Raw genomic sequence first — 15,437 nt, forward strand, 5'->3', positions numbered from 1 at the left:
ATATGGAGTAGCCTATCACTGCCATCTGATGGTCGAAGGGAATATTGCAGAGCTTTTTCTTCTACTTTTCCTGTTTTCTTTGCAGGACTAAATGAAATAAAAAAAATAAGAAATAAATTGTCCTACATGATTAATTGACAGTATTAAGTAACTGTGAAAATACTTACAAATGCATAAGATACAAACAGGAGTATATGAAATACAATACAAATAGGATAAATTAATAAATAAGGAGATAATTGAAGTCAAAGGGTGGGGGTCTGTGGCTTAATGCATATCAATCATTAGGCTAAATAATGATGTTGTGATTTCACGTGGGCATTAGAGGGCAGCATAGGCTAGAATCCATAAGAGTTATAATATACTAGAATGGCATCCTCAACCTGTGAGCCCACTGGTGGGGCCACGAGGATATTGCAAGTGTGCCCTTAAATAATTGGCAAACACTAATATTTGAATGATAGTATATTTTAAATATATTTTGTATATAATACAAAATGACATGGCATTTATTAAACCTAGAAAAATATATTTTGTGATATTGATGAACAGCAACTTAAAGGTGATTCAAGGGAGAACAACAATCAATTGACTGATTATTAAAATAAACAGGCTCTGGAAATGCACACGGTCCACCTATCTGACCAGTGGTTCTCAACCTTTTCACACCGTAACCCCCAAAATAGGCCTACTCATATTTGAAGTGGGGACCCCCACCCTGATAAACACTTGGAATGTAGGAGTTGAGGCATTCAATTGTGAAAATAGCAGATCTCGCACTGCAAGGCGTTGTTAGCTTGCTCACCCCCTCGCTGCCAGTGTCTTAAGTTATATAGGCTTTATATTGCGCATGTACCTACACACTTCTCTGGCACACGTTGGATTAATCAATCCTAACTGCTTTTCTTTGAAAAGAGAACTGTAGAGTGTACAGATAAGAATGTTCAATGTCCACACTCAATGGGAGCTGCACAAATTGCCGTTGTTATAGCGTTGCATGGCAACAGTTTGTGTTTTTATGATGTCTAACATATATATGGTGTTGAATATGTTGTTAAAGGTCAACATCATCAACTCATGTCCAGTACCCCCATGCTTGAAGACCTCCAAGGCATCTTAATCCTCACATAAATTGGCATCATTCCCTACAAGAATAGAGTAGCCTACACTTTGAAGGAACCAGTGTTTCAATACAGATCATTCCAGGGAACGCACCATTATGGAAGCTTTAGTAACATCACAATTCATTCGATTGGTTTAAGTGGACCTGTGCAAATCGGCCATGTTATGTATGTGTGATGTCAGACCTCAGCTCTGGTCAGCATAAGGTGTCCGGATCTTACATAGACTGTCATGGAGATAGGCAGATGGAAACACAGCAGTTATATAGGAAATAGACTAACAGAAGTTGATGTTTTTGGATGAATTGTTGTTCAGTTGCAACAGTTATTTTGAAACAGTGAAACAGTATTTTATGTTGTTCAGCAAACATGGTGTAATGAACGTTAACTTGGCTATGGGTTTGGGCAACATGAGAGAACCACATACACCAACAAATGATTGTAGTAGCAAAGACAATAACGTCAACGTTTTTCAAAGCCATTACAAGAAGGCGTTCAAATACATACATCGGGCACTACGGATCGATGAAGATGATGCAGGTGTGAAGGAAGAGGCTGTTCAGTGGTACAAGAAAGGCATAGCTGAGTTTGAAAGCGGTATTGCTGTTGAGATCACAGGGCAAGGAGAGCAGTATGATCAGGCAAAAGTGGAAATGGTGACTTATCTCCATAAGGCAAAAGAAAGACTTACAAAATTGGAAGATAGACAGGCATCTAAAAGGAAAAACTCTCCTCAGAATGTCCCAAATGATCTTCCATCCCAGCCAAACCCTGGACTTAAAAGTCAGGCTGGAGAAGGTGGTGCATGCAATCACATCAAACCCTCCACTACTACCAGACCTGCTCCCAGATCCATTGACATCAAGGGAATTCCCCAAGTGAGAAAGGTGCAACATGGAAAATCAACTATGAAGCAGCCCAGAAAGACAGACATGAAAAACTTTAAGAATGTGGACAGCAAATTGGCTAATTTGATTCTTGATGAAATTGTTGACAGTGGCACAATATGCTTTGAAGACATTGCTGGGCAGGACCTGGCCAAGCAAGCACTCCGGGAGATTGTTATCCTTCCTTCGTTAAACCCGGAGCTGTTTACTGGCCTGAGAAGTCCAGCACGCGGCTTGCTTTTGTTTGGTCCTCCAGGAAATGGGAAGACCATGTTGGCTAAAGCTGTTGCAATGGAATCGAATGCTGTTTTCTTCAACGTCAGTGCTGCCAGTTTGACCTCTAAGTACTTTGGAGAGGGTGAGAAGCTTGTCCGAGCATTGTTCGCCGTTGCCCGTGAAGTACAGCCTTCGATCATCTTTATTGATGAAATCGACAGCCTGCTTTGTGAAAGAAGCACAGGAGAACATGAAGCCAGTCGTCGTTTAAAGACCGAGTTCCTCATTGAGTTTGACGGGGTGCAGTCAGGAGGGGATGAGAGAGTGTTGGTAATGGGTGCCACTAACAGGCCTCAGGAGCTTGATGAAGCAGTACTCAGGCGCTTTGCAAAGAGAATCTATGTGATATTACCAGATGAGGAGACAAGATTCAAGCTGCTCGGACATCTTTTGGGAAAGCACGGGAATCCACTTAATCAACGAGAGATGGCCCATTTAGCAAAGGTCACTGTGGGATACTCCGGAAGTGATCTCACTTCACTAGCAAAAGACGCTGCCCTTGGGCCAATTAGGGAATTGGGACCAACCCAAATCCAGAACATGGCTGCTAGTGAGGTACGGAGCATCCAGCATAAAGACTTTGAAGATTCCTTGAAACGTATAAAACCCAGCATCCCTCAAAGGACTCTGAACGTGTATTCACAGTGGAACAAAGACTTTGGTGACACAGCATCGTTCTGAGCTATAAATAATGATAACGGTAATAATTATTAGCTTTGTTTTTGGGCGGTGAAAACCACTACTACATTCCCCTTTGTGTGTATTAGTACGTATCTCCATGTATGGATCGCCAAAAGACTTTATTAGAAGTTTGCATAGAAAAAGGTACAGATTCATGACGGTACAGTTCACTGGTACAAGGTCAACTAAAAGGAGATCCTAGAAAGGACTAAGCTTATAGGAAACCATTGAAGTATCTCATACACATAAAGCAACTGGCATCACGGACGGACGGCCCATACAAGGAGATATGCACGTGTGTCATGTTTGCACCGGTGCAATTTTTATTATTTATTTAATTCAGTACATTTTCATCTGGTGGCTAGGTAGCTATTGTCAATACAATATAGGCCTACCGTACAGCATTCAAATTGCACCATGCCCTCTCACTTTTGTCGCAGGTACATGTTAGGCATCCACTTAACATAGACCAATTCAAATCACGACTGTGCCTCTCCTTTGCTGTGCAAATATACTGTATTATAACTGTGCAAATGATTGAATACATACTGTATGCTGTGCAAATATGATTCAATAACTAATGTTTACATTACATGTGAAAACATAGGTAACAGAAGAAAAACAAAAATTCCACTGAAGAGATATCTTCAGTACAAGAGGGTTTACATGGCTTACAGGAGGCGTACTTCAGGCATATTAATAATTTCTTGCATTTCAGTGCTCCAATAATTCAACTCTCCAACAACAACAAAAACATAAGTAAAGTAAATCAAGAAAAAATAAAATAAATACAGTTACGGTACTGGATATGTAAAAGCTGAGTAAGATGTAAGGTAATATATCATTATTAGAAAATGTGCCATTTAAACGTTAAATTGAAAGGTTAGGTACAGTAGCCTAATTCTCTTTACCTTTTTGCCTCTCTAACCTTTTAGTAGGAAGAGATTGGCTCTGCTGTTAGGTATGTCGTATGTATAAAGATAGCCTATTAGACATCTAATTAATGTCTAGTCTAAGCTTAGACATCTATTAGCCTGAGAATTGCTCAGTGGGTATAGGAAGTACAAATAGCATTATGTGCAAATAAATCAACAATCAAAGATAGACTGGTCAAAATAGGTAAAAATCAGAAAACAAAATGATAAGAATTATCAGGTTTCACTTGAGTACTAAATACATTGATCAATCAAATTCAGACATGGCATGCATTATCAACGAGGACATGGGGAGTGATGTGCCAAGTAGGAAAAAGGTCACATCAATGGATCTCCAAAAAATATTGATAAATTGGCAAATGCCCATATTTGGAGTACCCTGATTATCGATGATGTCATAGTACTGACGTCATAGACTAACCTAGATATTTCGTCATTCCTGACACGGAACTCTGTATATGGGCATAAAAGAGACACGGGTACAGACGGGTACAACGGGTACTCTGACAGCGGGTACAACGGGTATTGCATACTGTAACCAGGTGCCGGTTGGGTCCTGCATTCATTCCCAACTTGTATCGTTCCAAGTAATAGAACGTTGAGGTGCTCACTTGGGAATGTGAAGATGGCTAAAGGTGACCCATTCAAAGGAAAATTTAACTTGGCCAGCTGGCTAACTTGACACATTAATGTACAAGTGTACAATTTGTTAATTTCAGGTCAGATCATGCAGCAATGCCACCTGTAATCACTAGATGGTGACATAAGACAAGGGTTGTTCCCTAAGCCATTCCACAGTGATCTTCAACACATTGGTCATTCACCCTCAGAGCCTCTCACAGTCAATCTGATGACTTACAATTTATATAATAGATGCTGCAGATCAGGAATAAATTCGGCTGATGTGCATTGAATAAACAATTTAAAATTGGGGAGATATATGTTATGTTAAAATGTATAATAATAATAATGATGATGATGATAATAATACTAATCCAGAAAAAGTTTAGTGCAGAGATAGTACATATAATAATAATAATACTGTCACTCACTATTTCATTTACATGTCTCAATTTTGCAAGACTATCCTTCAAAACAGCAAACTTATCAATGACCCTCTCATTGAAAACAAGAATGCTCTTTCCATGGAAAAAGCATGGCAAGTGCATTCAGACATTCCTGTCTTGTGATTCATAGGAATAGCCCTATTCTTTTTAAGGTGGAGAAATTCCACTCAGCTTCAGCTGTTGTCATGGTACTGGTTATGGGGATGTCTCTGACATTAGCCTTTTATCTCTTTCCATAATGTGGAGGCATTGCGGGATATGAAAAAATACTCACACAAAAGAAATATATGAAAGTATAACATTCTGGGATAATGTTCTGGGATTTACTTCCTTGGCTAACTGACAGCGTGCTATTATGTCAATAATGGTGTTTCTATGACATAAAATGTGTGTGGGTGCAAACTAATGTGTTTGTCCAGGGCTAATCTTGCAAACTGCTTGTCTGATCACACAGGCTGTTGTCCCAGGTTTTCAGAAGGTGTTATTTCTTTCCATAGCTTTATTTGATTGACTTGGCAGCAGATTTGAACTGGAGCTGTCATGTGTGTTTCCGGTTCGAACCTGTACTAATCAAAAGAAGCTATGGGAAAACCATGTGAACAGGAAACGGGCCTGTCACCTTGTGAAACTGTGGCATATAGAGCACAAGATGCTTCGTTACAAAGCAAATCATGCAAAGTGCAGAGAAATTGATTCATTGGGCTGCGACACGTGACCTTGGCTTGTAGATCAGCAATCTTTTCAGGCATGCCATAAACTCTAGATCAGAGAAAGCTTCTGTCCGTGACATCAGCTGTGGTGATGTCGGTCTCTGCATACTTTCTATGACTTGTCTTGTGTGACGTTAGTCTCGTACTATGGACATAGGGATCTACACTCAAAGCCAGACGGTTAGCACCGCTCAAAAAAGCATCTAGACTACACTCTGTTGAGGTGCCAACTTGTGCCTCGTGCACTCCTGGCCATGTATGGCCTATTTATGCGCCGGCAGAGCGCGCAAGTACTGCGATCGGTGCTGGGTATATGAGTATGTGACGACACTTGTTGGTTGGTGGTGGCGTCTCGGTGACCTCACATCTAGAGTGAGGGTTATTTATATCAGGTCGCACTTGTTGGTGGTGACATCACAGAGAATGCTGTTCCCTCATTGGCTGAAGGCTTCACCCAGCCCCACTCACTTTCAACCACCTCCACCCACTTTCACCCACCTCCAGCCATTCATATCAGGTCGCACTTGTTGATGGTGACGTCACCAAGAATGCTGGTCCCTCACTGGCTAAAGGCCGGAAACAGACGGCACAGAAAGCAGTACTTGCACACTCTGCTGGTGCAAGTAATTACCAACTGTGTGGGGCGTAACAAAAGGGGAACGAAGTGTAAATAGTTACTGTTGACGGGGAGCAATAAGCAAAGTAACTAGACCAGGTCAACCTGGTTGTGCCAGACCCCCTGTCTGTCATCATCATTTATGACATCATGCCTTTTGTAGGCATGTCATCATCATGTCATCATCATATATACCCTTTATATAGAAAACCCGGACCGACATTTGCTTATGTAGGCCTACCCATTTCATGGGTCTGGCAATAATATTACTTTTGAAAAGAGTAACAAGTATTACTTTTTTGTAACGAGCCCAACACTGTTGGGCTGCTTGCCTGCTTCATCCATATGATGTGAGAGTTCCACATGAGAGCCATGCCATTATTAGACCCCATCTTGTTTAATTGCAAAATGTGGTTACAGTAGCATTCTGCATTCCTTTCTGTAACTACAACACACTGTGTTCTCAATTAGTTGATTTTCTAAAGAATGCTTTGTAGTTTTTATCTATTGACTGACTGTGTGCAAATCGGTGTTGTTAGGTATGTATTGTATGTAACGGGTTGTGTTCTATGTGATGTCAGACAAACCTATATTCTTTATAAGGTATTACAGCCGTTATGATTAAGCGATCATATAAACCAACCTCCATACCAATATTCTGCTGGTAGTCACAGGATGAATTTGACATTGAGGGACACAGAATAGTTGGAAATATAGATTTACGGAGACAGAGAGAACAGAGAAACCCAAGACTGAGTGGGAGAAAGATTCAGGCCCCTACCCGCAGGACGTCGAAATGCCAGAAGACAGTGTCGACATGGCCAAAACTCCCAAGGAGCTTGATGGTCTGACTCTGGAAGACATCAATAAACATGTAATACAGATAGAGAAGGCCGTGTCGGGAAAGGAGCCTCGCTTCGTTCTCCGTGCACTCCGTGCGCTGCCCTCCACCTGCCGTCGACTCAACTCCAACGTTCTGCACAAAGCCGTGTCCGGATTCTACACCAGTAACGCCACGGCCAGGGACTGCCTGCTGGGTTTCCTGGGAGAGCCCATGGAGACAGCTGAAAGCGAGGTCCAATTCTGTCCCAGGACAGGGAAAGCAGCTTCCACTCCTCTCCTGCCCGAGGTTGAGGCCTATCTGCAGCTTCTAATGGTAGTCTACCTCACCAACAACAAGAGATACCCTGAGGCCCAGAAGCTTTCAGAAGACCTGATGCAGAAGATTGGATCGCAGAACCGCAGGGCTCTGGACCTGGTCGCTGCCAAGTGTTATTACTACCACGCACGCATATATGAGTTTCTCAACCAGTCAAGCGCCATCCGAAGCTTCCTCAACACGCGTCTGCGCACGGCAGCATTGCACCACGACATCGACGGTCAGGCTGTCCTGTTGAATCTGCTGCTGAGGAACTACCTACAGTTCAACCTGTACGACCAGGCAGAGAAACTGGCGTCCAATTTTGTATTCCCCGAGCAGGCCAACAACAACGAATGTGCCAGATACCTGTACTACACTGGTCGCATCAAGGCCATCCAGTTAAAGTATTCTGAGGCGAGGAGGACTCTAATCAGTGCTCTGAGGAAGGCCCCACAACACACTGCTGTGGGATTCAAACAGACAGTCCATAAGTTATTGATAGTGGTGGAGCTGTTGTTGGGGGAGATTCCCGACAGACTGCAGTTCAGACAGCCATCGCTCAAGAGATCACTCATGCCATACTTCCTCCTCACGCAGTCCATGAGAACGGGGACCCTGGACAAGTTCAGTCAGGTCCTGGAACAGTTTGGAGAGAAGTTCCAGGCAGACAGAACCTACACGCTGATCATCCGACTGAGACACAACGTCATCAAGACTGGAGTGCGTATGATCAGTCTGTCTTACTCCAGGATCTCCCTGGCAGACATTGCTCTCAAGCTACACCTGGACAGTCCAAAGGACGCAGAGTACATAGTGGCCAAGGCCATCCACGACGGAGTGATAGACGCCACTATAAACCACGAGAAGGGTTTTGTCCAGTCCAAAGAGGCCATGGACATTTATGGGACCCGGGAACCTCAGCTGGCGTACCACCAGAGGATCTCGTTATGTCTGGAGATCTACAACATGTCTGTCAAAGCCATGAGGTTCCCTCCCAAAGCCTACAACAAGGACCTGGAGTCAGCGGAGGAATGTCGAGAGCGGGAGCAGCAGGACCTGGAGTTTGCCAAGGAGATGGCCGAGGACGACGACGATAGTTTCCCATGATTTACTCGGCTTTGCTTTCTTAGAGCAAGTCTTTACTTCCTACACTTCCATTTCCCCTCCCTTCCCTGAGGTGTTGTTTTCTTTGGCTTGAATTCCTTCCTGCCTTGGCATTTCACTGACAACCATGCACAAAGCAAACACAGTCTTAACTAAAACTATGTACTCCTTCCTGTCTTTATTATACGGCAGAAAATAAATATTTACAATGTTTTACTGTGTGGTTCTGTAAGATGTATACAAATGGGCATGTCTGTCTGAATTAATGCCCTTAATGTTACGGGCTAACCCGCAAACTTTGACAGATTGCACGTTACCTGTAGGCCAAGGATTTTTTTTTATACAGCAAACCCATTAAAAACTAAGAAAACAAACAAACAAAAACAGTGAACGCGCGCACACACAATGATAGGTTCTATTCAGGATGTCATTTCATGTGGATCTCAGAGTTCATGTGGCCAGTCTATGTGCCAGTCGTCTATTACATATCAGGGGTGGGCAACTTTGAGGGGGCCACATTGCATATTGTTGCTGTCGACCAAAAACCTCTATCAAAACCTCTATCGGCAAAAACAGCCGATCTACAAGATCAAAACATGTCGTGCTGCGACGCGTTTTGAGCTTGTTCTGTAGATCTGCTATTTTTGCTTCTTTTGAACTGCAATGCTGAATTATCTTTTGTTATTTTTGGATTCGAATCCTGAAATGTAACATTTTGATTTAATTTCAAACTTTATGAACTTAAATACAAAAATATTGGACATAAAAAAGACTAACCTTTTAATACTACTATACTAGCCATTCAACAACTAATATCGACTGAAGTAATTAAAGCGGGTCATGTTTGCATGTTTGGAATTGTAACAGCTGAAATCAATAATATATCAGTATTCCGATAATAACCTGCAGGCCGCATTAAGTGAAGGTTGGGGCCCCATGTGGCCACCGGGCCGCCAGTTGCCCAAGTAGAGTATAATGTATTACTCCATATTTAGACAAGTTATACCCCAAATCGACCGATATTCTTTTCCTCTTACAGATGGCTTGGCTCATGAGAGGCTAGACAGTCTTCAGAACTAGGCCAGATCACAGCCCATATGGGGATGATCTTTACCAGGACATCATACGGACAAATGGATAATTGTTATTGAAATATGAGCATGTTATATTCTGGGACATATCTGACTAGTTATGATATTTATCTGGCCTCGATCGGACCCTCTCTGATTAATCCAGGACGTCCGTTTTCGTGTGCAGGATTTATGTTGGTTGAAATCAGTGATATTGTAGGCCAGATCTGACTAGTCATGGTTTGACTTGATCTGGCCCCAATCGCAGCGTCACTGATTGGTCCAGGTCCTGACCGTGCTTGCTGGGCTTCTCTTGACAATAATAACAATAATAACAATGTGTTTTTCGCTGCCTTTCCTCCCATGATACATGGACATGGCATAAACATTGAGTCTCATGCAGGAAGCAATTTAAGAACACATTTCTTCTACAAAGGCAGGGCCCTTGGCCAATGAGGAGCAGCGTTCTAGGTGACATCATCACCAACAAGTGCGACTTGATATAAATAACAACAACACGTTGGCTCGATCTTTGTGCCCATACATGGTGTTCCATGCGAGCCCACACTGTTTTGTAGGAACGGTATTTCTAGTTTGGTTTGTTCTTATCCATGATTTATTCCTATTGCTTTTCCTTTAGGTAAGGGCAAATATTAAATGGCAGAGACCACTACTGACATTTAAAAAAATTAAAAGGGGGAAAAACTGTTTTCACAGTCCACAAATATTGTTTGTCCAATGCTATTGAGATTTGGATGTTGGGAACTGTTTTTATTCGCATAAACAGACAAATATATACAATACAATACATTTAAGAGAATGTTATTGCATGAGGCCCATAGGAAAAGCAATTCCTCAGGCATCATAACAATTTACGCCCTTGTTTTTCTCATTCATAGAGAATAGAAAGCTGTGAGTTTTACTGCTTTCCTGCACAGAAACATACAGTACACCAAAGACTTTGTGGGAAGCTAAGCTTTTTTTATCCTCCCTCTCAAAATGCTAAAATGTGTGTGTGTGTGTGTGTGTGTGTGTGTGTGTGTGTGTGTGTGTGTGTGTGTGTGTGTGTGTGTGTGTGTGTGTGTGTGTGTGTGTGTGTGTGTGTGTGTGTGTGTGTGTGTGTGTGTGTGTGTGTTGTGTGTGTGCGTGTGCAACTAGTGAGATAGACAAGGAGGCATGGAAGGCCGTTATCTCTAAATTCTCTCTGCAGGGGGTCATTTGAGTGTTCCACGAACACTATATGATTTGTCTCCATGTTGGGTGTTTCTTTTTTCTCTTTTCTGTGCTGAGAGGCACCTTGTGGGAAAATATGTCTATATTCAGTGGTGTACGTCTTATAGTAAACAGATTGATGTGTTGGCACCCCTGTTCATTTATAGACCTCAACCTCCAAATAAGGAATATGTCAATGTGCGTAGAACGTTTCATGGCAATCTTCCCATTTGGTTTGGAGATATTGCGCACTTGGACATCTTGCACTTAAATAATCTAGACTAGAGGAAAAGTCAATGGGGTGGGGTCACATATAGTGTAGTACAGGGGTCTTCAACAGGGGGTCCAGGACCCCCTAAAGTTACTACAGGGGGTCCTCCAAATCTTTATGTGATAGAAAGAAGAAAAAAAAACTCCTTTTTAGCCAGATTCTTAACCAGATTCTGAGAACTTTAGCCAAAAATAGCAGATCTACAAGCTGCGAGGCGTTGTGAGCTTGTAGATCGGCTATTTTCGGCAAAGAGGTTTGGTGTAGAGGGGAGAAGTATTGACAGTTCAAGTGGTTAAATATCTGAAAACATAAATTGACATGAATCCAAAATACCGGTACCTTAATGATTGTGCTGTCAAACAATATGAAACTATGAACAGGTTGTGGGGGTCCTTGTTTCATATATTATTTTCAGTCAGTTCTAACCAAAATGTCTATCTCAACGTTTTCCTCGCAACATAATTGCTCAAATATGCTATAAATAAAGGGAGAGAAAATTTATATAATGAAGGGGTGCCTCGGATGAAAAAAATATTCATGGGGTGCCCTGAGCTAAAAAAGTTTGGGAACCCCTGCTGTAGAGAACAAACAGCATATTTTGGTGTAGGCAATTTTATTTGAGATAAAAGAGAAGGTGTAATAGTAATGAGTGACATGAACATGAACAGTGATATAGGTAGCGTCAGTTATTATGTGTAACGTAATGCTGCAGGGGGATAGTGACTTCAAAGAACAATAAGGACATATCTTCAAGAAGTAATGAATATCTTTGAAAATGAAGTGTAATTTTGCATATACAGTAGGTAGTATAGGTAGTGTGTGAGGTAGGCCAAAGTCTGTGCAACTTCAGCAATAACAAAGGTATAATACGAAGTCAAGGTTTTGTAGCAGCAGCAGCAGCAGCAGCATGGAAATGTGTGCAACATCAGCAATTAAAAATAATGAAAAAAAAAAAAAAGTTTCAATTGTTTGTATAGCAGTGTACCAAGACAAGAATGTTTCCGGGCGATGTGAGACTATTCTATACAGAGGCAATGGATGGGCGAAATAACGAATACAACTGTATACTGAGGAATGGAAAGTACACTGTTCAGAGGTGACATGGGTGTTTGAATTTTGAGGCTACAGGTAGTACATGTTGGCCAAGTAGTGTGGTGGAAGAGAGCGTTCACAAAATTGTGAGGAAGTGCATCTCCTAGCCACTTGTAAATGACTGATTAGAGAAAAGAAGGAGCTGTCTATGGTGCTGAAACTCAGTTGTTTTTTTGCTTCAAAGATTCCAAGACTCCCTCCGCCCTACATTGTGTCGCCTTCTCAGCTCTGTTTCCTCATTCTTTAGCCGTCTGTCACTTGAGCTGGAACCCCAGCGTCCACATGCTAACACCAAAGGGTACCCTTTCGGGTACCATTGTTGTTGACAATGAATGATTGAATTCGGACCGTATCAACTCCATGTGGAAACCATGTGCAATTTAAAAATAGATTATAACTGGTTCCCCCAGCTGCGCACGGTGCTGAGTCGACAGCTTCTGTCAGAACCTTTGCTGGTTTTCAATGCCAATAAAATAAAATAAAGCCCCTATGTGTCGGAGTGTCTGCTGAATTCGTGAGTTGCTTGACCGATTGTTGGCAGACCTTTTGCCCTCAAACCACCACCGCGGAGTCTGGGGGTTTTAATCCACTGCGGTGCATCCGGCTTAGTCGAGTGTCTACACAAACACAATTGGCCCGTGTTTCGGGGGAGGGGGCCGGGTGTCGGGCGAGGAGGGTGATAATTGTTGCCGCATGTAATCTCTACGGGCGGGGGCGGCACCTGTCAGCGGGGAGTGTTGGGCCGGAGTAGGGCGGGGGCTCTGGTCTATGCCCTCTCGGTGGGACTCTTCACTTGGCAGGTGAGTCAGTGGGATGATACTGAAATGTGTGTGGGGAGGAAATAATTGACATGATGACTAAATTGGGGCGGAAATAAAGGTAAAAAGCAAAGCAAAAGAAAGCCTCTCAAGCTGTACTAGTACTAGTGACAGCACAACATCTGACCAAAAGGCAACATTTGATGGGACGGATCACATTTTAAACGTCCTTGTAACCCCACCCACACTGTAAAGGTCAAACCTGGAAGTGCAGTTAAATGCTACTGCGAGTGCGTATGCTAATGCTACTGCGTACCCTAGTGTGCCTGCTCGGTGCTTCGCGGTGCTCAACACTTCTGCAAAATTGGCCACAATTTTTAGACCAATTCTCCTACTTCCGGCAGTCTTCTGGGTACTTCAAATGCCACAGAGCAACTTTCATTGAAATGAATAGCTTGAACTCAGCTTAGATCCTATTAAAATAACTGAGGCACGCCGTCTGAAGTGGACTTGAGCCACGAGAGGCACTGCCGAGATAGCCACAGAACCCCACTTACCAGCCATTTTGCTTGTAGTTTTCTTTCAGTGAGCCAACATTCCACTGTCAAATGAACTACATACCAGTAAGTCACCAGGAAAAACAAAACTGAACCAACCAAGACGTATTGACCACAGCCTAGCAAGACAACATGGGAAATTGACACTTCTGAAGCCTCGGCTTGCACAAGTTGATGTGTGACCCTGCCCTGCATGCCCTCACCAGCCTGCTGGAGATTTGTGCTCTACAGAGCACCCCTTTAGTTAAAACTACATTGTAATAGAAAATGAATTAAGAAATTGCCAATATGAATATGATTATAACAAATTATAACTAAAAATAACACAACACTCAAAACAATTATTGTATTGCTAAATGTGCCCACTTCACAGGTCATGCCTAAATCAGTTAAACAAACAAACAAACAAAACAATGTAAAAAATAAAAATATGCCAACATAGGATAATTGGTATTTTCCTTTTACAACAGTCAGGTTGCTCCTGCATGTTGACTCACAGAGAAAAGGTCTATTTAGTGGAGGCTCTAAGACACATTTTACTTCAAGTCATGATGCAAAGGTCCCCTTTGGTATGGAAGTACCTTAGGGCCATTGGAAAGAATTTATCCAAAGAGACAAGTTAGATCACCCTTCATTTTCTTTTTATAGCCATTTTAAAAATGGCCGCCAACAATAAACCACTATTACACCAGACCCCATATCTTTGCTTCTGTTAGAGCTATAATAATAATATTGGTGTCAAAGTGTACATTTTTGGGGTCTAGGAATTCAATTAAATAGGTTTCAAAGCAAAAAACCCAATACTTCACTAATTAACATGACAGCGGGGGGTAAAATATGCAAATTTCATGAAAAATAACACGTTTTAACACTTTGACTGCCAGACCCCCCCACCCCCCTCCCCCGGCCAATGCCACCATCAAGGCCCATTCATTTCTGCCCCCATTCCAGAGAATAAATTGAAAATGATGCGATGTGAATATCGGAACAAAAATGGGAGATTTGGTAAAAGAGGATTTTTTTTTTTTACTAAAAAAAATTTGGAGTGATTTCGGTGAGCGGTTTTGGAGATAGGTGCTCGAGAGTGCACACTGCGCAAACCAGTCAATAACCTCAGAAATCTAGATTCTGAGATATTTGAGTTCAAAGAAAAAAAACTTTAGGAAGCCATAGCAACAAATTGGTAAATGGTAACGGAACACAAGTACCCTTGACAGAAAGAATAGCATGCATACTTTCATTTTATGCAAAGAAAGTGAAAAAAATATTGTACCATCGTCTAGTTTCAAGGGGGCAAAGTGAAAAAGTATGAAATGACTCAGAAGGTGGAAATTGCCTTACATTTTGATAGAACTATGCACTGTGAATTCACTGTGTTTTTACCTGGTCTAAAAGGTCAGGAAGACAAAAAGTCAGAAAAGCGATGTCAACCTTTTATTTTATGGCAACATCGAACCCTAACCCTGGTGAGTACCTCACACATCCAGCATGAACATATTTATGTTCAACAATATTTACAAATATTTCCAAAAAAAAAAATCACAAATATGACTTCACAAAAATAAAATATAACTGGATAAAAGTAAAATAAAATAAATGTGCAGCAAGTAAAGAATAAATAAAATAATATAAAAGTCAAAATAAAGTACTGTATTCTCAAAAAAGGCATTCAACAAGCCAACATTCAGGAGTCAAAGGCACCACAAATCAAGGTCAAAGATGGTACTGTTCACTGTGTGTGTGTGTGTGTGTGTGTGTGTGTGTGTGTGCGCGCGCGCGCGTGCGTGCGTGCACCTCAGGTACCTCAAAATGGCCTGGTACCTGTTCCTTGCCATTGTTCTGGGAAAGTACAGCGTCGGCATGGCAATGTTTTTTGACCAGTGCATGGCTCTCCGGCTTGTGAACGATAGCTGTGAGGAAGAGAAGTCCCAGAAAGTTC

The 15,437-nt window shown here is 42.0% G+C and overlaps 2 protein-coding genes across 2 annotated transcripts; both read left to right on the top strand.

The window, feature by feature from the left end:
* Positions 1-2,029: 2,029 nt before the first annotated feature.
* Positions 2,030-2,965, top strand: LOC308294286 (spastin-like; the record flags this gene model as incomplete). Its single annotated transcript, XM_080737013.1, has 1 exon — positions 2,030-2,965. One exon carries the CDS (start codon positions 2,030-2,032, stop codon positions 2,963-2,965), a length of 936 nt encoding a protein of 311 aa, XP_080593139.1.
* Positions 2,966-4,163: 1,198 nt separating this feature from the next.
* Positions 4,164-8,541, top strand: LOC308294287 (26S proteasome non-ATPase regulatory subunit 3-like; the record flags this gene model as incomplete). The annotated part of the gene is made up of 2 exons (XM_080737014.1): positions 4,164-4,206; positions 7,025-8,541. The coding sequence occupies 2 exons, from the start codon at positions 4,164-4,166 to the stop codon at positions 8,539-8,541; spliced, it is 1,560 nt and encodes a 519-aa protein (XP_080593140.1).
* Between the last annotated feature and the right edge of the window lie 6,896 nt (positions 8,542-15,437).

Source organism: Nannobrachium achirus (assembly GCF_963921795.1).
Source record: "Nannobrachium achirus genome assembly, chromosome: 11".
Classification (NCBI taxonomy): Eukaryota; Metazoa; Chordata; class Actinopteri; order Myctophiformes; family Myctophidae; genus Nannobrachium; species Nannobrachium achirus.